The following is a 23,016-nucleotide window of genomic DNA, read 5'->3' as shown; positions in this document are numbered from 1 at the left end:
GCTACTATAGGCCTAATTATATATTCAATACGCCTCATTAGGCTGCTAATCCGCCTTAAAAAATAACTCAATATATATTGTAAGTTAATTTCTTAGCTTATTATATCGTATAATACTGTATATTACTAGTCTATCAATAATATAATGAATATGCCTCACAAAGATGCTACTCCTCATATATTAATGTAACTTATTTTTGAGTGGTGTAAACCACTCCTACAACTGGCTTTGTTAGTTTACGTGTCTGTCTGTCTGTGCTCAAAAAATGAGCACGGTTGCTATGGTCACCCAGTTCACACGGGTGTGATTTCATTACGTCAGACATTACGTCAGACCACAGCTGATCAGTCTATATAAGACCTTACACCACTCAGTTCATACGGGTGTGATTTTTGTATTATAGCCTACCTACTGCATATAAGTCTATTATGAAATATAATCAACAACACAACCCCAAGTTGCATTTCCCAGTTACAGGTAGGTAAACACTGACTGATAGCATCTCTCAAAAATACACAATAATGTATAATGAAAACCTTTTTGTTACAAACCTTTATTTAGGGGGGAGAGAGAAAAAGAAAAACCTAAACACCCGCTGAAATTAACGTGGCAGTGGTTTGTGAACAAAAACAGTGTACATTGTGGACCAGGAAGTCGTTTTCAAAAGCTGTGCCTGCTTTTGGTGTGTTTTTATTAATTTATTTTTAGAACAGAGATGCTCCTCCATGCAGGACACTCTGAAAGGTGTAATTGAACAGCCTGTGTGTGTGTGTACATAATTAAAATCAAAGTGTATTTTACAGGTTACACAAGTGTTATCAACGATACACAATTTCTCTCCAAAAGCAATTTACCATTTATAAAAAATGCTTTGCACGCTTCAAAGCAAAAATGTAGCTACAAATCTCACTGAACTTAAAATTATTTTACAATACACGCATACCATTTTATATTACAAACCTAGATGAAGCAGTAATAATTACAGCGATCTATCGAAGCACCAGAAAGATCGTATCAAAAAGGTGTTATCATAGGGAACAGAATAAAAGCCAAACATTGAGTGAACCCTTGTTTGTTTGTCTGTCTGTCTTTCGACCACTGAAGGCCCACTGTATACGACCAAGAGTGAAAAAAGCAGATCTGCAAGTCCACTCCACAAAGCATCACATACAGGTTTCTTATACATCAATTTGGTATTCTTTTGAAAATGTTTCCATTTTTATAAAATGTGTTGTACGATACTAAGCAATGGAGGGGTTTCAGATCGGGAAGAATCTGTACAACTTGGCATACGCAATAATGGTTTGGACTAAACCCTCGGTTAGCATGACTGGTGGCTATACACAGAAATGCATGGATCCATCCAACTCACCTGATGCCAAGGTCTGGTTCACAACACAAACATTGTATATTCAGGGCTATATCTTGCGCCCTTATCCCTTAACTTATTTTCATTTTCTTTTACTATTTTTTATCTATTTTAAAATAGTTCAAATAGTCGATCTACAAGTTCACAACGTGTCAATGGAGATTGGCTAGTTCAACTATTTTATAAGGTTTTTCAAAATGGTAAAAAAATGGCAAATACGTTTAGGGATAAGGGGTAAGGGGTGGCACAAGACAGGGCCCACAGTCTGTAGTTGTATCTTTAATAGCCTCGTAAACCATCCCAGTGGCAGAATTTTCATTCAGCTGTTGTACTTTATGCCAGTTCGCAATGTTTGTTCATGAGAGGAGCGGACCCTCAAACACATGAGGACACAGAAAGGCCCAAGTCTCACTTAGGGTTTCTGTATGATTGACTACAAAGACAATGGTGTTCAGGGGAAGTCCTCAGCCAGGAGCTGGACTGTGCTCTTGGGAAGACCCAGGTGGATGCCATCCAGGTAGTGCAGGAACCTGCAGGAACAGAAAATGTTCATCAACTGAATTTTGTGTAATTTAACCCATTTTGACCTGAGATTCTAAAAATGTCTTCTACATCCTGACAGTTTTCTGAAAAAGCTATGTTTCTATGTCAGTCGTTAAAAAATAGCAGACCTACAAGCTCGTAGCGCGCCACTCGGTGGCGCGCTATGAGCTTGTAGATCTGCTATTTTTCAATAGCTAAAGCATAACATAATGCTAACACCCCTTTTGGTGTTAGCATTATGTTATGCTTCCCGCCCAAAATGGGTTAAACAGACTGCCTCTGTGTCCTTTAAAGAGGTGTGTGTGTGTGTGTGTGTGTGTGTGTGTGTGTGTGTGTGTGTGTGCGCCCGTCCGTGCCCAATGAATTGAATATGAAGATGAAGGACCCCAATGGAAACAAGCCATAGTGCTTTCTTGGGTTTTAAATCCTTTCATTAGCAGACTGAACTGTACTTTCCTGTGCTTTTATTTCTGCAAACTGTTAATAACGCCCGACGCCCAGGACGAAGTATTGTCCAAAAGACGAAGTTTATTGATACGAGAACAGATCGCATGGCTGTATAGCCCAGACGCGCCTCCTGGGCTCTCCTCTGTGACGCGCAAGAGTGAGACGTCATCGAAAAACTCCCTCCTCTGTTTAGCTGATGAAAACGAAAATCTTAAAACGTTCATAACTCGCAATCTAAATCATCCCGTCTTTTTATGAAAAAAAGATCCTGTGTTAGACGGCACTCCGCGGTCCAGTCGCTAGTCTCGATAGATTTATTCTTGTCTCCCGTTGTTGTCGATCGACTCTAGAGTGGTGTGGCTATTGTTAGCTGCTACACACACATCATCAACTTCCGCCGGTCCGTCCGGAAAAGGCGTCCGTGTTTATAAATCGACTGGGCGCATGAATTTAATGGATTAAATAGTTCCGAGAAATTAATGTGTTAATAAAGTATTCAACCATTCAATCAATGTGTCAATACAACTTCAGTTGTTGTAGTTGCCTGGCCTACTTGCTCTTTTAGTGAGAAATCCAGATCCTGTGGCCATGTAGGATCACTAATGTTTGACATTAGGTATCGCATGAAGGCTAAACGGGGCTTTCCACTATAACGCAATAGTGGAAATGTCAACGCTCGCATACGGAACCTGTGTCATGACCTGCAAAATCACTGTTGCACTGTGACATATTTTCATACACACATCGTCTTATGATTCAACCAGCGCCCGCTAACAAAGACGATCCGGCCCGCAGTGCAACGCAACACAATACCTTCATACACCCCTTCCACAAGATGTGGTGTTCTGTGTGCTGCTGCTCACCTCCGTTTCACCTTGTCCTGTTCTTTCCGTTGTTCTGATCTGCATATGGCGCGTAGGACGGGTAGGTACTCCACTGCAGCGGCAGGCCTGTTGCCCAGAGTGCCGAACGCTCCTCTGGAAAGCAGGCATTCCATCAGCTCCCTCCTCTTCTGGAGCTTGCTGGAACGCAGAACAGCCAACAGCTCTTGGGTTAAAATGGCCAATGTGTTGTTCGACTGCCATATTAAAATGGCCAATGTGTTGTTCGACTGCCATATTAAAATGGCCAATGTGTTGTTCGACTGCCATATTAAAATGGCCAATGTGTTGTTCGACTGCCATATTAAAATGGCCAATGTGTTGTTCGACTACCATATTAAAATGGCCAATGTGTTGTTCGACTGCCGTATTAACGGTTACTCATCTCATCTAAGGTTAAGTCGGACACACACTTCAACAGATTATTGATCCCATGTGTGATCGGGGTAAAGCAAGCATCAGCTACTACTCTTAAACACGATGACTGCGCCGAAAATTACATTAAATGTTTGTTTTTTTTTGGCAATCAATCTTCAATGTCGTTTCAATGGTCCTAAAAATAGCATTAGAACCTTCTGTTACTATTGCAATATTCTACAAAACATTCTCTTTATGGCTTATCAAATTGAACCATATATATATATATACCTAGTTGACGTGAGTCGCCCACCTTTCTGCCTCTACATAAAATGCCTTTGCCGAAAATAGCCCACCTACAACAAAGCAAATAAATAAAAGACTCACTTGGGCTGACAAGGGCTGTCCTGAGTGAGGCTGAAGCCCTCTCGGTGTGGAGCCACGGGCAGCGTGAGCTCTGCTGCAGCCTCCTTCCCAAGCTCTCCACCCAGCTCCTGGGCTTCCCTCCACGCCTCCGCCACCCCGCTTTGGCACCTCCGGAAGCTCAGCGCTTCCACGGCGGCCTGGACCTCTAGCGTCCGCTCTCCCTCCACCCAGCTGTCAATCTCCACCCGGGGCTCGTCCGTCATGCCGGCCTTCACTTCGGCGGCGCAGGCCGGGAGGCCGAGCATCCTCCTGTGAGTCTCGACGCCCTCCAACGTGTGGCGGGACAGGCAGGAGTCGAGGTAGGACATGTCGTCTAGGAACTCGGCTATGGAGCCCAGACAGCAGGAGATTGGCACGGCCTTCCTCTTCTCATCGGGCGTCAGCGGCACCCTCTTCACCGCCACCCTCTTCACCGGGGACGATTGCGTGTCGCTCACATCTGGAACGGCCGGCTCTGGTTCCTCGCATGCCTGTTCCGTCTGAGAAGCGTCCTGCGGTTTGCGGCGCAAAGAGAGGAAGCCATCCTCAGAGTCAGAGTCGGAGTCCAGCGGGTCCTGTTTTTGCAGACAGTGCTGTTGCCTCTTGTTCTTCATCCTGTTGGACACTTTGACCGGACTCGCGTCGTCCAAACCGTCGGAGGACTCCGACGCCTGCAGTAGCCTGCCGCCGGACGGTGGGTCCAACTCCCGCGGCTCGACGCTAGCCTGGTCTCGAGCGGCAGAGGCCGTGGCCTGGTCTCGAGCGGCAGAGGCCGTGGCCTGGTCTTGAGCTGGTCTTGAGGCCGACTGCTGTGGTCCATGGGTGCGGGGGGTGAGCTGTGACAGGGGCAGGGGCAGAAGGGTCTCCATGTTGGAGCGGAGCAGATCCACCGCTCTCCGTTTACTGTCCATTAGCAGTTCACAGCAGAGAGACGCCTCGTCTGAACACGGACTCTGTGGATGCAGAACACGGCGGTTGAATTAGAATAGAGTAGACATTTGTAAAGTAGAAGAAAAACAAGAAGAAAAAGAGGCTTACACAAACATTTATGTTCTTACACAATAACTACAATCTGAGGTTTACCATCGTAATTGCAACAACGTTCCATTTTCGATTACGATCGTGTTGCATGTCTTTCCTTCTCTGCCCTTGCTCAATTTCCTGTCTCTCTAGTCTACACTGTCCCGTCAGTATAAAACAGAGTAATTTGTAATCGTCAAGGTGCTCGTGTGGTGCAGTGGTAAAGTATCTGTCCACCACCAAGGAGGTTGAGGGTTTGAATACACCGTGGTGCATTCGGCTTTGTTGAGCGTCTATGCCAGGGGTTCCCAAAGTGGGGTCCGGGGACCCCCAGGGGTCCTTGAGGGAGTTCCAGGGGATACCCCCAGCTAAATGATAGTTAGGAACCAAATGGACTCTGAGGCTTCATACACACATAAAGAACAAATGTTCTGTGCTCTGCCTGTGTTTCATGGCCGCCTCAATGCTTTTCCAATGGAAGTCACGTGGTTTGACCAAACACTTGTGTTTGATTGGGTGGAGGGGGCAATCAAACACAAGTGTTGGGGTGGCCATGAAACACAGGCAGAGCACAGAACATTTGTTCTTTATGTGTGTACGAAGCCTGAGTGTACAAATGGAACCAAATGGACCCTAACAGGTCCATTTGGTTCCATTTATACACTCGCAGAGTTAAATTAACACTGATTTTACAATATACATTGGGGTCCCAGAGATAGAAATGGGGGACCGTAGCCTAATTCAGGTCAAACCGGGAGACCTTGAAATGAAAATGGTTGAAAATCACTGCTAGAAAACCTTGAAAATCTTCTCTTATTGGGTCCTTGGCACATCATATCATCATCATAATCATCATCATCATAATCATCATACTATAATCATCATCATCATCATATCATCATCATCATCATACTATCATCAGCATCATACTATATCATCATCATCATCATCTCATCATCATCATCATACTATCATCAGCATCATACTATATCATCATCATCATCATCTCATCATCATCATCATACTATCATCATCATCATCATCATCTCATCATCATCATCATCTCATCATCATCATCATACTATAATTCAGTCAATGTCTGAATTCATACTATAATTCAGTCAATGTCTGAATGTGTGTCTGTGTGTCTGTCTGTCAGAAACACAGCCGTAGCTCCTCACTGCCTGCACCAATCACTCCCACTTTTCACACAGGCATTGACCATAATAATATAGAGGTCTTAACGAAGCCCTTTCTTCAATTTAACAAATTATAGATTAATAATGAATGTATTAGTGCATTAAAAACGCACCCAGGGCGCAGTACCCCCCACGGCCACACGGGTAAGGGCTAGTATTTTCAAATGGGGGTCAATTTGGGGGTCCTTGACATGAAAACGTTTGGGAACCACTGGTCTTCTATGCGAAATAAAGAGACATCACCTTGAGCAGCTGCTGTATGTCTCGGTCAGGTTGGATATTCAGCAGGCCGAGCATGCTCTCCGTGCAGCCGCTCTCACAGGGAGGCAGCGGTGTGGACATGGCTGCTTCCACCGCACCATCCTCAGGCTTCACCTCTGCAGTCGTGTCGGATTCTAAGGCAGGGAAAACGAGCAAAGTGAGACCTATTAATTTAAAATATTCATTCAAGTTTTATTTATTCTCAAAATTACACTGAGTAATCAAACTAATTTTCGTCGAGTAATACAATCACATAGAAAAACATCAGAAGATCAGGAAAAGAAAAACAAAGGGTATACGTACGTACATGTGAATTAGATAGGTTTACAAATAAAGAAAGCCAAGACAAATTTCAAAACTATCTAAAAACGGTTACATATTGTGGGGGTCTTGTGGGGGTCTGTGTGTTTAAAACGGCCACAGAAACTAAAGGCAGATCTACCAAGTTCAGAGTTAACTGTGTATATGTTTGTAATATAGACCAAAAACCACCATGACATCACTATAAAGCAAAAAGCTATTTCCCGCAGCAGAGGATCAGGACACTTATGCCACTGTTATTGCATATTAAAAAATGTATTTTGTTCTAAAAATCGGCAGGTTGACAAACTATAAAATAAAGTCAATGGAAGATTAGATATGTCTATAGTATAAATATCCATGCATGGACATTCAACCTGGAAATACTGCTCCAGACCAGGGGTTCCCAAAGTCGGGGTCGCGGGACACTGATGGTGAGCTCGCGAAATTATTTTGGGACATAATTATATATATATTTTTACTCATTCAACAGAATTAGTGAAATACAATGTAAAAAATGATTACAAATACATATAGAGGGTATGCGCATGCATAAAGTGAATGGCAGACCGAGTGGCAAAGTGAGTGGCAAAGTGAATTTAATGTTGTTTAAAGTCATTTAATGGAATCAAATAGGACATTTCTGTTTGGATGTATGGACTGTCAAGGCCAGAAAGTATTTTTTTTGCCACTCAGTAGGCGTTCCCGCATAACTTCTGGGTTTGATGATGTCACACGCATACCCTCTATTAAGTTACAAAACCCCTACATAGCCCTAGGCTTAAATACATTACCCCTATTGTGCCGAATATAAGACGACTCTGATTATAAGACGACCCCCATTTTTCAACTCATTTGTGGAAAAAGAACATTGAATGTCAAATAGTCTAGTCTCCGATTATAATACGACCCAGTTTTTTTTTAGGATATTTCCTTTAGAAAAAAAAAACATAAGTCTTATATTCAGACCAATAGGGTACTTGCTTTACGTACGCAAATTACCTCCGGGGATAGGTTGGGGGTGTGAGTGAATCATGTGGCTGGTGGTGGTGGTGGTGGCTGGTGGCCTCCTGGTGGTGATGTGGCGCCCCCCGGCGCTGCGCGTCCAGAACTGCAGCTGCAGCAGGCTCTGTCGGATGTCGCAGCCGTTGAGCGTCAGCAGATTGCGCACATCCTCGGGGTCCGTGCGCACGCCCTCGGCCAGACACAGCAGCTGCAGGTAGCTGCCCACGTTCACCTGGAGAAGAGAGAAGAAGAGAAGAAAGAGAGAATGAGAATATGCACACGCGCCATTTTGGAAAAGAACTCGGGGCCCCTTTCTGACTTCCTTCACAGGTGTTATGGCGGGGCGGCAGTGGCTCAGGGGTAGAGTCACCAGAAGTCACCGGATGGGAACCGCAAGGTTGCCAGTTCGAACCCGGGCTCCGCCAGAGTTAGTGTCGAAGTGTCCTTGAGCAAGACTTGCTCCTGGTTGGTGTCTTGCATGGTTTCCTCCGGCATCGGTGTGTGAATGTAATGCACAATCTCTGTAAAGCGCCTTGGATAAAGGCGCTATATGAATGCACCATTTACCATTTATTTACCATTTATCGATGATACTAATACATTCTGGTCAAACAGAGTCCGGGTGCTGCTTTTGTGCGTTTTGGCTCACTGGAAACACCATTCGCTACACCAGTCGGTCTCAAAGTTTCCTTGCTCCGATCCGATTCCGATCATTCCGATTTTTATAGAACACGTTTATGCCATATCACAATAATACAATATCCAAAATCACAGACAATATCCAGTCTAATACCATGATATGTATGATTGATTGATTGATTGATATATTTATTAACAGTTTGCAGAATTACAGTACATTTCGAGCACAAACTCAATACAAAGTAGGGATGCCGCCGATTAATCGATTTTCCGATTAATCATCGGAGTCTCCGAAATCGATTTTAATATTTCATAATTTTTTTTTTAATAGCCAAAAGTACTTAATACCAGCCCCTTATGAAACTACTTCTCCCCAAATCAAAATGGATTTCATTTTCCATCCTGAATGGCAGTAACTAGCATATAATGAGAATATAATCTCCACAAAGGTTTACTCATCAAAACTGTAACCATCAAAGCATGCACTCAACATATAATGGTTATGTGACCATGTGCATAATATAAAATCTTAAAAGTTTTATCTGATATTGATTGGGGGGGAGGGGGTTCAATTAATCGATTATTAATCGGCAGAGCTGTCGAATATTCGATTTGGCTGATGGTCACTTTCTGGCATCCCTAATACAAAGACTGTTAACTGTGAGTGGACGACCCAATTAAGCATTACACTTGTTTACAAGAGGGTCCACCTTGTTCAATTCATCAAAACATTTAGAGACGTACAAATACACTTCTATATAGTCAAAGAACAGAACAGGAATTAATCATAATGGAGGTAAAAATATAATATATATTATAGCAGTATATAATATTGATACTATAGGGATGTCCTGATCAAGTTCACTGATGTTGGGGAAAGCGTAGATGTTATTTACAAGTTCATGAAGTTCACTCACCACTGAGGGCGCTTTGAAATGGATCTCTTCGAGGAAGCCGTCAAACATGGTGCTGAAGTTAGGATCTAAAAGCAACAAAAAACATATGGTGTAAGAGTCAAGAGCCAATAAAGTACGCCAATTGTACGCATACGACCAGGACCAACGCTGTCAAGACTGTGTGTGCTGAAACCGACCGCTGGTGGTGAGGATGACCGGTCTCTTGGTGGTGGTCATGAAGGTCTTGATGGCCGCCAGGAACCCATAGTCGTCGTCGAAGATGACGTCCACTTCCTCAAAAAGAATCAGAGAGGTTGCGGCGGTCTTCTTGCTTTGCTCTTCGGTGGGCGTGGCCTTAGCGGATCCCGTGGGTTTAGCAGTGGTCGACGGAGGTTTGACAGGGAGCTCTTTAGACTTACTGGCCGTCTCCTTCTCTTTCAATGCTTTCTTGGGGGGGACTGTGTGGGGAAATGGAAGATATGTTTTACATGACTATTACACTTTTACAGACCAATTCAGGCAGTAAAACTAAACAATAACAACCTTTGTGAACTTCCCGTTTGGAACCGCTGCCCTGGGAAACAGCAAACTACCCGTGAAACAGCTGTTAGACAGTCAGCTACATAACACAACTAACTAGCCTACAAAAATGTCCATAAGACAGTATGACTGATTAATGGAATGTCAACACTCAACACTGTCTATGAGGTATCATTACCATACCGTACATACAGTACGTACATCTAGTAGTAGATCAAATAAAGAGGTCAAAACATTTTAAAGGACAACTTTGTTTTTTTTCAACCGAGGTTCATGTTTTAGGTTGTTATTAGAGAAAGTATAAGATGAATGTTACATTTTTTTCATTTGCCGCTTTCTTTCGTTTTAGCGATTTTAGATATTTTTGACAGGGGGCCGGGGGCATTCGAGCATGGGGCTAAATATGGCCCCATGCTGTCATCCTCCTCCTTCACATTCAGTAGATCCTGTGATCTTTTGTGGCCAGATATAATTTCCTTGGGTCTAGTAGGACTATAGTAAATAATAAATAATCGCTATAAAATTGTGTAAAGAAAAATACATATTTAGCCCCATGTTCGAATGCCCCCGCCCCCCTGTAAAAATAGCTAAAATGAAAGAAAGCAGCAAATGAAAAAAAAATTAACACTCATCTTTTACTTTCTCTAATAATAACCTAAAACATGAACCTTGGTTGAAAAACACTAAAGTTGTCCTTTAAGTTCCTTCCCTTTGTAGTAGGCTGGTCCACATTGAACCCTGATGAAGGCCCTCTGAGCCAAAATGCGTTGGTCAACGACCTGTGTTCAACCTTTGTCAAGCAAGGCATGACAAAATAAAGACTTTTTAACTCAACCGAACAGTGCCTTGAATTCTTCTTAAAGTTCACCTGATTCTATCACGTTGTTGTCAGCCTACTACAAGGGTAAGGAACTTTAATGTTTTGACCTACAATTGAACCCTCTCCAAAGAGCAACCGTTTCAGTTTCAGATAATTACGGTCCCACGCAGTGCTTCCTCATCTCTGAATTCAACGGTTCAAATAAACAGTTGACTTTGGTAGTTTTTGGACTACATTTTAGATTAGATTATCTATTTATAGGCCTGGGCCATGGCTCAGCGGTCCAGGCACCTTGGCTGGTAATCCAGTCTGGCAGTGTGCCGCGGGTTCGACTCCCGATCCCTGATGGCCTTTACTGCATGTCACCACCCCATCTCTTTCCCAATTTCCTGTCAGCCTACTGTCTATCCCTCTATAAAATATATATAAAATAAAGGCAAAAGCCAAAAAAAAAAAAAAAAAGATTATCTATTTATACATTATACCCGTTTTCCTAGTCTTTTCTGTGTTGTCAGGCTCCTTGGTGACTGGCTGTCCAACTTTGAAGAAGTTCGCCAATTTGGTGGGGGCCAGATTCCCTCTCCTGGCAACTCTGGGGGACTGGGGGGCTTTCCTGGGAGAGGAGACCACCCTGCGAGGAGAGTTCACCTTCCCTGGAGGATTGTGAAATGGATGGAAATGATTTGAATTATTATTTAAGATCAAATTATTTCTCGATCCTTTTCAGGATCGCCTGTTATGACCTGATCATAACCAACTGATACAGATTCAGGCACTGAATGGGGCAAAATTAACATAAGAGTAAGTCCAGTTCTGCAAGAATGCCTTTAACCCATTTAGGCCTGACGTCGAAATTTTAAAAATGTCTTCTAAATCCTGACATGTTTCTATATCACTGGTGCTCAATACTTCATGTCAAGGACCCCCAAAAATATATGTAATAGGCCGCCGACCCTCTTCTGAAAATATGTTGTTCCAGGGACCCACCCAGAAGCAAAGATTTTAGTTAAAAACGTTTGCTCTGAAAGAATATATATTCAAAGATTTGCACCACATTTTAACGATTTTTCTAAAATAGCAGATCTACACGCTCGTAGCGTGCCACGAGCGTGTAGATCTGCTATTTTTCAATAGCTAAAGTATAACACAATGCTTAATAACAACAGTAATATGAACAATAATAGCAACAGTAATAGTAATAGTAATAATAATAATAAGGTAAACGTACTGGGAGAGGAGCCGGGTCTGGCGGAGCTGCTGGCCCCGTAGCTGTTGAAGTAGGTGGGCTTGTAGGCGCTGGCCCCCTGGATGTCCACCTGGTGGGACTGGGTGGCCTCCTTCAGCTGGGACAGGATCAGACGACCGCTCCGCTGGGACGACGAGTTCACCTCAAACACCTGGCCAGAGAACACGCCGCTATCAGATACTCATGCCAATTAAGCCTCATTGAATTGAGGTGGGGGTGGGGGGGGGGGGGGGGGGGGCAGTAGCTCAGGGGTTGAGTGGGCCACTTGGGAACCGCAATGTTCCCAGTTAGATCCCAGGCTCCCCCAGAGTTAGTGTCGAAGTGTCCTTGAGCAAGACGCTGAACCCCTAATTGCTCCTGATGAGCTGGTTGGTACCTGGCATGGTTTCCTCCTCCGCCATCGGTGTATGAGTGTGTGTGTGTGTGTGTGTGTGTGTGTGTGTGTGTGTGTGTGTGTGTGTGTGTGTGTGTGTGTGAGAGAGAATGTAATGCACAATCTATGTAAATCGCCCTGGAAGAAGGGCAGGCGTTGTGAAGCTAATAGTTATTAGTACCTTGAAGCCCAGCTCCTGGGCGCAGGCGTACACAGCAGCCGTCTTGCCAACTCCAGTGGGTCCGGTGATGAGCAGCGTGTTGCACGTCATCATGTCCTCTCCATCCTCTCCGCCGTCCCAGTCAGAATCTGGACACACAGGAAGGGCTGAGCATATACTGTACATGGGCCAACACCTACTGTACAGTAAGGCTGAAACTATCCATTATTTTAATACACTGACACCACGCTAGACAGGAACGCCCAAAAACGTCACATCCGGTTTTAGCCTGGGGTAAGAATGGCTATGGCTGCCAATGCAACTTGGTCCAATCCTTAATCACATACGGACAAACATCTATGCCGATGCTATCTAACTTGCGGAGGTGGCGTGCCTTGTCCACGGGCAACAGATCTTTCAACGTATGGCATTGCAAATGTTTGATAATTGCTACTCTGCTCAATATTGTTTTGAAAATGCCGCAAATTGCATTGCAGTGAACGAGCGCAAATCACAACTTCCCCCGGTTGTGGGCGGAGTCACAGTTTGAGGCGCTGTTTACGCGTCGTGGTGTCAGTGTATAGCCATTATTGTATGGATTAATGTCCGATTAAGCGAATAATCGAGAAGCGCATTTTTTAAATACGTCCGTTTTATTTTATATATCAACAAATCAACATGACAAAATTCTATTTACTTTTTTATAATTGACTGAATAAATTACTCTGACTAACCCATTAAGGCCTGAGGCCTATAAACATTTTCCAAACAAAAATATGTACCATTTTTGAATAGCCGAATTTGAATAGATTAATCTAAAATGACAGACTTTCCTGGTCAACCACTCACGCATTATTTTATACTTAGTCGTACAACCTGTGTCACGCAAAAATAGTGACAATAACCAATCTACAAGCTCACAACGCATCACATCACTAGTATTTATGGTCAAACCTAACCCCTCCCCCTCAATTAGTATATTAAAATATTTTTTTATGAGAGTATTCTTACCATTGCCGCTCTCCTCTTGTTTCTTGTCCTTCTGCTTCTTTCTTTCTTCTCGGTCAGCACGGAGTTTCCATTCCTTTAACCAACTGTTAAAACGGGACACATTTAGTGTTATTAATGCACCGTCACATTGGCTAAACCTTCAGAGTACATTGTCTTTCTTTTATTCGTTTTTCTATCCCACTAGTAAGAGTGCGGGGCTCAATGTATGGCAATGTCAGTTGGTTTAAACCACTGTTGTATGGCTGGAGCAGCACTGAGGCTCTAGGGGCCACTAGAGGCCTCTAGTTTTGTTTTTTGTCGGTCACCAATAATGTCAGGAATGGCAGCAGTCTGGGTTATAAAGTATGATAGGACTGAAGTTGCTCAAAATGTGGGTCCTACACTTAATTGTACATACATCGATATCAGAAGCACTTACCTGTGAAGCCTCCTAACCGAGGCGGTGTTTCCTATGATGTCACTGGAGTGCTGCGGATGATACTTCTCAGTCCAAAGCACGTCGTCCTTCACGCCCGCTAAATGAACAAAGCAGCATCATTTAATCACACAGAAACTGTCATCTAAATGCTAACTAACTGAAAACCTCCAAGAGGCACAGGCACATTGGGTAGAAAGTGAGCAAACAGTCATATGTGGAGTCACATTGCCCTCTTCTGGCAACAGTGGTGTACTGCTGCTACTGCAAAACGGAGCAAAATATGACTCTTACGATGAGCTTAAGAATAAAGACCACAGCCTCCCCCCTGGTCAGCCTTCTGGTTACATTTCTGTAACATCCCAACATCCCAGGTGCTTTAGTGTGCTGATTGGGAGGTTGTTGTTTTTTTTAGCTCACCTTCTTTCCCTGCGCTCCCTGCCACAGGTGAGGAATCAAGCACAATCACAGAGTCATCCGGGGAGGAGAGGGGGGTGGACGGTTTCTCTTCTTCCTCCTCCTCCTCCTTCTCCTCCATCTGGAGCCTCTGGACCCGGCTCATACGACCCCTCCTCTTACAAGGCTCTGGTTCAGGCATTGAGGCCTCCTGCGGCTGCTCCTCCTCCACCTCCCCTCGGCTGGATCTCCGCTTCTTGGCCCCCTTGCCCGTCGTTTCCCCTTCGTTGAGCCTCTTCCTCTTCCCTCCTTTTGTCTGGGCTGGCGCTGGGGCGACACTGGCCACTGCCTCTGCTTCTGAAGCACATACAGATCGGCAGAGTTCAGACTAATAGCAAAGGCAATTCAATTTGAGAAGAGACTCAATGCTTTCCCGGCTGAGCAAGCATTTGGCGACAGCGTCAAGAAAAAGTTTCCCCCTTAAATGGAAAGAAACCTCGAGCAGAACCAGGAGGCCCTAGGGTGGGAGGCCTTGACCGTGTGAGAGAGGACAGAGAGATGGAGGGGAGACCAAACAACACAACGACGATAAGAGCAGCACAACAATAGGACCAACTATAATAACAATAATAGGCTGCAGTCGTATTCCATGGAAACCCTCAATCTGTAGCTGGGGTCTGCAATAAAGATCCAACATTACAGAGTTGTCATCACGCCGATGTCTCAACCCCCAAAATACTAGTCGATCAAAGGCTCGCACTGTGTCGCACTGAAGATAGGGTATTTTCAGTATACAAAACAAGTATTAAATGTTGAGAATGTGATCAAACTGTGTAGGATATACACAGTTGCCAAATACCAATACATTGTGAGCATAGTGCTCACAATTGTTATTTATTTTACCATAAATTGGCTCTAGGAGAAACACAGTTAAATTAAAAATGACTGACACAGTTCTAAAGTGTACTGCTAGATACTGAGATTCCAAGTGGGAACGACGTGAAACTAAATAAATTCAACAGAAGCTGGTCCGACGTCTCTCCTGGTCATGCTGACCTGAAGCTGTGCAGTGCTGCTGAAGATGGTCGCTGTGCCTCTTCAGGAAGCGAGTGAAGAAGATCTGGACGGGGAACGGGGGGTTAGATGCTCTGACTTCCTCCATCAGGAGCCGTCGGACACACTCGGAGAACTCTGCTCTCCAGCCAGAACCCTGATGAAAGACAGATAAAGTTAATAAATGTAATACTAATAATAATACATAGTAAGTAGCCTTGCCGAGCCATGAGGCCCATAAGGCAGGAGCCTATCTCCTGTTTCTGTAGCGTGAGGCAGCTTGATGTACAAGTACACCCCCTGGACATGACGCTAGTATGTTGCAGGGACTTACCCCCAATCCAACCCTTGATGCTGAGTGTCAAGCAGGGAGGCACTGGGTCCCATTTTTTTTTTTTTAGAGTCTTTGGTATGACCCGGCCGGGGATTGAACCCCGACCTCCCAGTCTCAGGGCGGACACTCTAACCACAAGGCCACTGAGCTGGAAAAGTAATAATATTACATACATACAATTTATATAGTGTGTTTCTGAAGATTAGGCCACGTGGGCTTTCCACCAGAAGAGTGCATTTTGATTAGGCATGTAACGATATATCGTATATCGATATATATCGATATTAATCCAGACGATCGATTCATTGAAATAAAAAAATCGATTAAAAAAAAAAAGAAATCTTTTTTTTAGGGGGGCTAGTGTGTGATGTGAAATGTGAGCTTTAGTCATATTCCATCATATTCAAGTGCTTTTGGAGAGAAATGATAGTCACTTTCAGTAGTAGAGCACTGTAGAGGGGAGCTGTGTGTGTCTGTGACTGTGCCCAGGTGATGATGGTCGTTGATGCTCATCAAGGAAGGCAAAAGGCAAACGTAATGCTACTTCTTTTGCAATAAATAAAAAATCTCAGGGGGGAAGATAAATTATATAAAATAAAATAAAAACGGTAATTTCTCTTTAAAATATATATTTGTTTTAATATCGTGAAACATCGTATCGTGAACCTCATATGATACGAATCGTATCGTGAGTTGAGTGAATTGCTACATGCCTAATTTTGATGCAAGCTTGCCTGCTTTTCTATTACACTTTGACTACACTACAAAGTTAAAAACTACATAAGTAAAGGGGGATTAGGTAGGGAAAGTTAAAGAGTAGTCCTTCAGTTAATCAAGATGATTTCAATAAAGACAACTCTTGGTACAAGTCATTTGCTCCTACCCTTTGACAGACTGCTGCTGCTCTGGAGGCTGGTTCGGTCTTCCAGCAGGACGAGAGTGGTGGCAGAGACGGGTGCGGAGGACGAGTTACCAGGAGACACCAGAGCTCCTTCAGATGGCGTAGGAGAGAAGACTCGGGCCACAGAAGATTCCACACAGAGCAGTCTATCGAAGAAGAACACAAATCAACCAGCAAAATAATTTGAACAATTCTTCATAATAGGAAAACACTAACAGATTTGATTTTGTATTTTTTGATCATTTATTTAGGGCAGTCATTGTATTCATTTTGATAAGGTAGTAGGACAGCCTATAGAGGGTATGCGCATGCTTAAAGTGAATGGCACATCGAGTGGCAAAGCAACATGCAAAGTGAGTTTAACATTGTTTAATGTTGTTTAATGCAATCGGATAGGACTTTCTGTTTGGATATAGGGGCTGTCAAGAGAAAAAAGTCGTTTTTTGCCACTCAGTAGGCATTCCTGCATAACTTCCGGGTTTGATGATGATGTCACGCGCATACCCTCTATTGAAGGTAGAGAGGGGGAAGGACAAACTACTACTACTAGATGCTACACAGGAGATCTTCAGTCTGAATCAAACTGCCGATGCTGCAGTTACATGTGTGTTAACCAGTAGTCGTACTTTCTACTTTGCCCTTTATACTTCATCCACTTTTTGATGCTATTTTTACAACATAAACATTATTTATTGACATGCCCAAAATAGGCGCTCCTGAACGGCCTACCGTCCGGCGGTTGCAGCACGTGTCCAACTGGCTGGAAGTAGGAGCAGGACAGGGAGTAGGCCTCATTGGTGGCGGTGGTCATCGCCATCTGCTTCTTGAAGGACTCGGGCAGGCCACTCTTCAGGAACTCCCGGCGTGCTCTGAACTGCTCGTTGTCCTGCGAGTTGTCAGAGCCCTCGTGGCTGCTCTCGTCAAAGATGGACACCACCACCGGCGCAGATGGCTTTGGTGCCTTCTTCCCTTGGAACAGCGGAGCCACTTTGGAGCCTAGTGGATGGAATGCAACGTTGGGTTTGGTTTAGCAAACGCCTTCCACAGAACGATGATGTTGAATGCTACATGTTGTGAGGCGGACCGAAAGGCTTACCTGTGGCGGGCTTGCCGTCCTTGCCGACAGGTGCGGGTTTCCCCAGGACGTCATTCATGCTGCGCATCCTTTTCTGGGATTTACTCTTCTCCGGTGTTATCTTAGGAGTAGAGTCCTCCTCCATGCAAATGATGGAATTCTGACCAAACAAATTAGCAACAAGTTAAAAACGTTTGGTGAACAAGCAGCATGCAGACGGATACAAATGTACTCGTTTCATTTGCGTCCCGATGTCGCATTCAGTTGCCAATTGAGTGTTTTCGTCTAGTTCCAGTACCTCGTCGTCATCGTAGAAGATCTTCTTGGTGGACACCTGAGCACGCGAGGACCGGCGTAAGGTGCTGGTGTCATTGGCAGCGAATTCTTTGCCCTGCTGCATCACTTTGGCCTTCTCCACCAACCTCTTGGCCCGTTTTCTCCTCTTAGAGGCTTCCGATGTCTGGATTGGAAGAGAGAGAATTATTGTATGAACTGCATGCATTAAGAACAATAACATTTGCACTGAATTAAAGAGGTCATCACCTGCGGTATTAAATAAATCCTTACCTTAGTAGCTAATGGACTGAGTATTTCAACGTCACTGCCACCCTCCGACACAGATTTATTTCGAAGGACTCTGGTGAATTTCATTCTATAGGAAAAGTAAACAGAGGCTTATTGTTGGAACAGTGACACACAAACACTGGAAATGCTTTTCGACTAATGGCAAAATCGGTGTTTCTTAACCTGGGGCCCATGGGATGTGAGGGCATATTGCAAGTGGGCCCCCAAATAATTGGTCAAACGCTAAGATTTTAATGTTAATCCAACATTAATATTAATGCATTTCATTATGATGCTGATAAATATGAATTTGAATGTCGGTTTCATTGATCCAAGCTGAAGATGAACATGCTCTGAAAATGTACACGGTCCACCCATCTGACCAATTTGGTGGTCATGGGTGGGCTGCTTTCGAGATGTTGGACCTTGATCCAGAACGGGTTGGGAACCGCTGCTCTAAATCATTGACGTTCTCACCTGATAGGGCTGCACTGATCATCCGCTGGGCAGACCATCTCAGCCTTGAACCTGGACTTGGGTGTTTTTGGAGTAGACATCTGGACAGGGCTGTCCCGGGATGATGCAGCGTCCTTAGTTCTCTCCTTGCTCCTGGTCTTCCGGGCAGGGGACGGGGACGGGGTGGACGCCTTGGCCTGAGGAGGCGCTTCTCTTCTGGGTCTCTCTCTCCTCCTCACAGCTTTGCTGGAGGGAGCTGAAGGGCTGGCTGGCTCCGTCGCTTCACCATTATCAGCCTGCTCGTTCAGGGCAATAGGTTCTGCAGATGCAACAGGAGAAGCAGGGTCTGTCTCTTCATCTTTTTGGCGCCTCCGCTTCCCCTTTCTCAACGCTTTGTTTTTGGCTCCCTTCTTCTCTGGACCAGCAACAGGGGGCTGCTCAACGGAGGGCACACTTATGACGTCCTCCTCATCGTCCTCCTTTCCAACCGCTTCGGTGCTCTCCTCTGCGGGCTGCTTCTGCTTGCTTTGCCCCTTCCCGGGCTTGGCTTTGGCTCCTTCTAGGCCGGGCTGCTTAAAGGCGGACATGAATTGCTTCCTCTCTGCCTGACTACATTTGGCCGTGGCCGTGGACTGGCTGTCGACCTCTGCAAGCTCCAGGTCTTCCTCTAGGAGAACCACGTTGGATTTCCGCTTGACTGTCGGGGCGGCAGCGGGGGGCTCATCGTTGCTCTGAATCGGAGGAGATGACGCGAGCTGAGCTGGGCTTATAGACCCTTTTCTACTGCTGAACATAGAGGCCATCTTTCCTGCAGGCTTGACTGGCTCGTGTTTGTGCGAGACAGTGTGGACTTCGGCATGAATAGTGAGCGTACGGGGCGAGACCTGCTGAAGTGATGATGGCGGCGTGCCAGAGCCCTCCTGTCCATCAGCTTTAGAAACACCTTGCTCCATCTCCTCTGGCGAAACGTTACTCTCCTCTCCTTGTCCTTTGTCCTCTTTCTCGTCCTCCCCCTGGCACTGACTCTGCAGGAAATCCTCAAAGGAGACGGTGACCATGCTGCCATTCAGCTGAGAGGCATCGCCCATATTGACCTCCATGCTAACATTACACAAAGACCGCTCCGTCTCGGTCACCTCCGCCTCCGGTGGCGGATCCTCCTGTTGATGCTTTTTGCTGCGTTTTGTTTTTGCACGCTTGGCCGTTTTCAACTTATCTTTTGGAGGTGCAACGGGTGACGTGCCATTACAGTTCGATTTGGACTCGAGTTTCACGTGGTCCTTACTTTGTGGTGAATGTTCATGTTCATCTTTTTTGAGCTTCTCGATGCCGACACTCTGAGAATGCTTCCGCGGCCGCGAGCTGGTGTATCCCACACAAGCCTCTGCGCTGAACTGAGCCAGCAGCGCTGCCGTGTCGCTACCCAGGATGCCACAGGTGCTGACCGACTGTCCTACCGAGTCCGGGCCGTCTCCTCTGGACTCCTCTGTGTCCTCTATAACCAGACAGTCCTCGCTGCAGTCAACAGCCTCAGAATCCTGAAGTCTCCTGGAAGCCTTGCTACGCTTCCTTCCTTGCTTCTGGGCGGCCTTGCCAGGCTTTTTAACTTGTTCCACTTGAGCGGTAGGCTTTTCCGCGGACTCAGGCCTTTGACAGTTCTCCTTGGACTGCTCTGGCGTAGTGGTCTTCTCTGTGGAGGACGGAGTCTTTCGGCTGAAGTAGTCCATGATGTTGTTGGAGCGGGGCGGAGAGAAAGGCTTCTCCACAGGCTTGGGGACCGGTGAGAAATAGTTTGTGATCGTCTTGACAACAGGACTGCCGCCATCTTTGCGTGATTTCTTACAAGGCTGTGGAGATAGCAGAAGAGAATGTCAAATATAAGCATAAACAATTTACAATAAAAGATTATAGCCACTTAGCAGACTTACAAGTGTGAGATTGGAATAAACAAGAGTAAGCATGAACTCAATCAATGAACACTGAACAGCAAGGTAACTATTCCCATCAACAGTGCAGAGAACAGTGTAGCACCTCAAAGAAGTTTAGCAGGAGGATACCAGCAGGTAAACAATTAACCTAATGTAGCAGCTGTCTATATGGTAATCACATCCTTAACATGTATAGTGAAGGAAAACAAAACAAAATGCAAACAAGCAGACTGGCATCGATCTAACGACAAGACGGCAACAAGGCATACTGTATAATTGTATAGAGCGTCGCAGTCACGCCCCCTTTCATGACGAAACAAATAATTACAAAGAATAAAAACAACAAAGTGTTTTTTTTCTTCTTTCTAATTCTTTGTTTGGCCCAAAACATTGTGTTATTGTCATGATGTGTCACAACTCAGCTTGGCTTTGTCCGCAGCGTAAACGTCTTTAAATAAATACTTTTTGAAAAGTCTATGAGGAAAATGAAGTGAACGGGGAATTCTTTTCCGGGTCTCTCGAGGGGGGGCGGGACTGCGACGCTCTATAGGACGAGTGAAGTGTTTGGGGAAGTGAGGTGGGTGCTCAGACTACAGCAGGGACACATGAAGATGCTCATACAAGCAGTGAAATGTTGGCATGGCAAAATTCTGCCAGATCATACTGTCCAACATATTGAGGTATAATACATTATATGTAAGGGAATAAAAGGTTATAATCAAGGGTACTAATTAAGTAGTAATAAACAAAGTGGGGTGTGTGTGTCAACTAGTGTATAACATGCGTACTGTAGTGTAAAGTGGAAAAAACAAAAGCATCAACATACAGCCATTGTAGAGAAGAGGAGCACCGCAGACTGCCATAATACAATTTAGAATGGCATCTTCCCTGGATTTCTGAGGTCAGATTCATAATAATATCTCGCAGCCAAAAAGGGGGGCAGCTGCAATGCATTTGCATTACACACAATTATTAATAAAGGTAACTTATAAACATACCTGAGACTCAAAGTCCTCGATCCCAGATGCCATCGCCACAACACCTGCCATACTTTTAACAGACCTAGTGAAGTACACAACACAACACAAGAAGAATGATTGTCTGGCTTACATCAGCACACATAACAGGAGAATTAGATACCAAATCCTATTCATAATAATATAATAAAACACTTGATTTGTTTGTATAGCACTTTAAAAGAACCGTTTCACAAAGTGCTTGACAGAAGAATCCACAATACAAAGACTATACATGACGATAAAGAAGAAATAATTTCATACATTACAATTAAGAGTACTGGGGGGTTGAATTGAAAACAGCTTTATAAAAGGCGAGGTTATTAACCCTAGCAAAACAAGGTGCCCTAGCTGAGCAAAAAAATGTGCCCAAATATCGGGCGGCTTCACATTTGACACAAGAGCCAGCCACACACATTGTACAAATCAATCATTCAGTGACATACTGTAGCAGAGCTCCTAACAAGCTTATATATAGCCCCATATGTGCCCTCTCCCTACGCTCATTCTGGAGAGGGCACATATGGGGCTAGCTTATATACTGATATTCCAGAAACACTACAACCTTTCTAAATAAGCAGTTAATGTGTTAGTGTGGCACTGCTGGCTCAGTTAGCGGTTAGCTGCTGCTGTGGTAAATGACAGCCCGTGTGTCAGTCAGAGCACAAACAGTGCAAAACAAATGACAACTTGCCAAGTTGGAAGTGCTGTAACTTCCACAGAAGAACGTCCTCGCCTTCCCTGTGTGTGTACGTATTAAACACCGCAACGCGTTTACAGTTCAATGCTGTGTAGTTGAGTTGTTGTTCGATATGTTGCTGTTAAATAATGTACAATATGAAATGTACGTGGAGCTACAGTAGCACTGCTAAGCTCACATCCCTCTCAATGAATGCAGCGGACTTGGTCAAGTTGGTCAACAACACTCAACTTCGCTCCTGACAACAAACCGTGCCCCTCGCACCGCACGGGGACAACACACACAGGTTACAAAACACCCCCCCCACATGTAAACAACACTTAAGATGAAGTTACCGTCCGAGGCGTTGCGGTCACATAGTCCAAATTATCCCGGGAACGGCCATTATACATCCATGTTATTCTGACTGTAAGCTTATTCTTTGGAAAAACCGCGCCAGCCCCGAGAGCGCCAAATATACGTAACCTTTGACTTCTCCCTTTCGACCAATCAGGAGAAAGACAAACCCTCGCGTCATTTCCCCCCCAAACAAAGACTTTAGCACAAGGCGGGGGGAGAAAGCATATAAGGGAGAAAGCAGTGGAAGTGGGACCCCTGCTGGACAGGGGTCCATAGACACTTGTCAGGTAGTAGAAAATAACTTCATGAATAATGACTTCCTTAAACTTCGCAGGGAAAGGTTAGTTTGTTTTAGTTTTTAATTGCA

At 44.7% G+C, this 23,016-nt stretch overlaps 1 protein-coding gene across 3 annotated transcripts; it reads right to left on the bottom strand.

Moving 5' to 3' along the window:
- Window positions 1-537: 537 nt before the first annotated feature.
- atad5a (ATPase family AAA domain containing 5a) lies at window positions 538-22,799 on the bottom strand. Of its 3 annotated transcripts, none has more exons than XM_079520674.1 (22): window positions 22,646-22,799; window positions 21,593-21,656; window positions 18,688-20,513; window positions 18,214-18,298; window positions 17,945-18,106; window positions 17,668-17,806; window positions 17,301-17,567; window positions 16,554-16,717; window positions 15,340-15,493; window positions 14,308-14,640; window positions 13,891-13,987; window positions 13,473-13,555; window positions 12,483-12,610; window positions 11,911-12,079; window positions 11,168-11,335; window positions 9,520-9,780; window positions 9,344-9,408; window positions 7,776-8,019; window positions 6,465-6,616; window positions 3,985-4,955; window positions 3,223-3,381; window positions 538-1,899 (listed from the first exon to the last, which is right to left on the bottom strand). In XM_079520674.1, the coding sequence occupies exons 2-22, from the start codon at window positions 21,641-21,643 to the stop codon at window positions 1,821-1,823; spliced, it is 5,757 nt and encodes a 1,918-aa protein (XP_079376800.1). In that variant the 5' UTR covers window positions 21,644-21,656; window positions 22,646-22,799; the 3' UTR covers window positions 538-1,820. The 3 variants fall into 3 exon arrangements, with proteins under 3 accessions (XP_079376800.1, XP_079376802.1, XP_079376801.1); XM_079520676.1 differs by having other exon boundaries at window positions 7,785-8,019; XM_079520675.1 differs by having other exon boundaries at window positions 14,308-14,637.
- Window positions 22,800-23,016: the final 217 nt, after the last annotated feature.

Source organism: Electrona antarctica, assembly GCF_951216825.1.
Source record: "Electrona antarctica genome assembly, chromosome: 14".
Taxonomy (NCBI): Eukaryota; Metazoa; Chordata; class Actinopteri; order Myctophiformes; family Myctophidae; genus Electrona; species Electrona antarctica.
This window is presented reverse-complemented; position numbering and strand designations above follow the sequence as displayed.

Coding starts and splice junctions, on each gene's coding strand:
- atad5a (XM_079520674.1), bottom strand. CDS start 21,643: ATGGCAGGTGTTGTGGCGATGGCATCTGGGATCGAGGACTTTGAGTCT. Junction 18,299..18,687: donor GATCAGTGCAGCCCTATCAG/GTGAGAACGTCA, acceptor CTTTTCCTATAG/AATGAAATTCACCAGAGTCC. Junction 15,494..16,553: donor CAGCAGCAGTCTGTCAAAGG/GTAGGAGCAAAT, acceptor GTCTTTCATCAG/GGTTCTGGCTGGAGAGCAGA.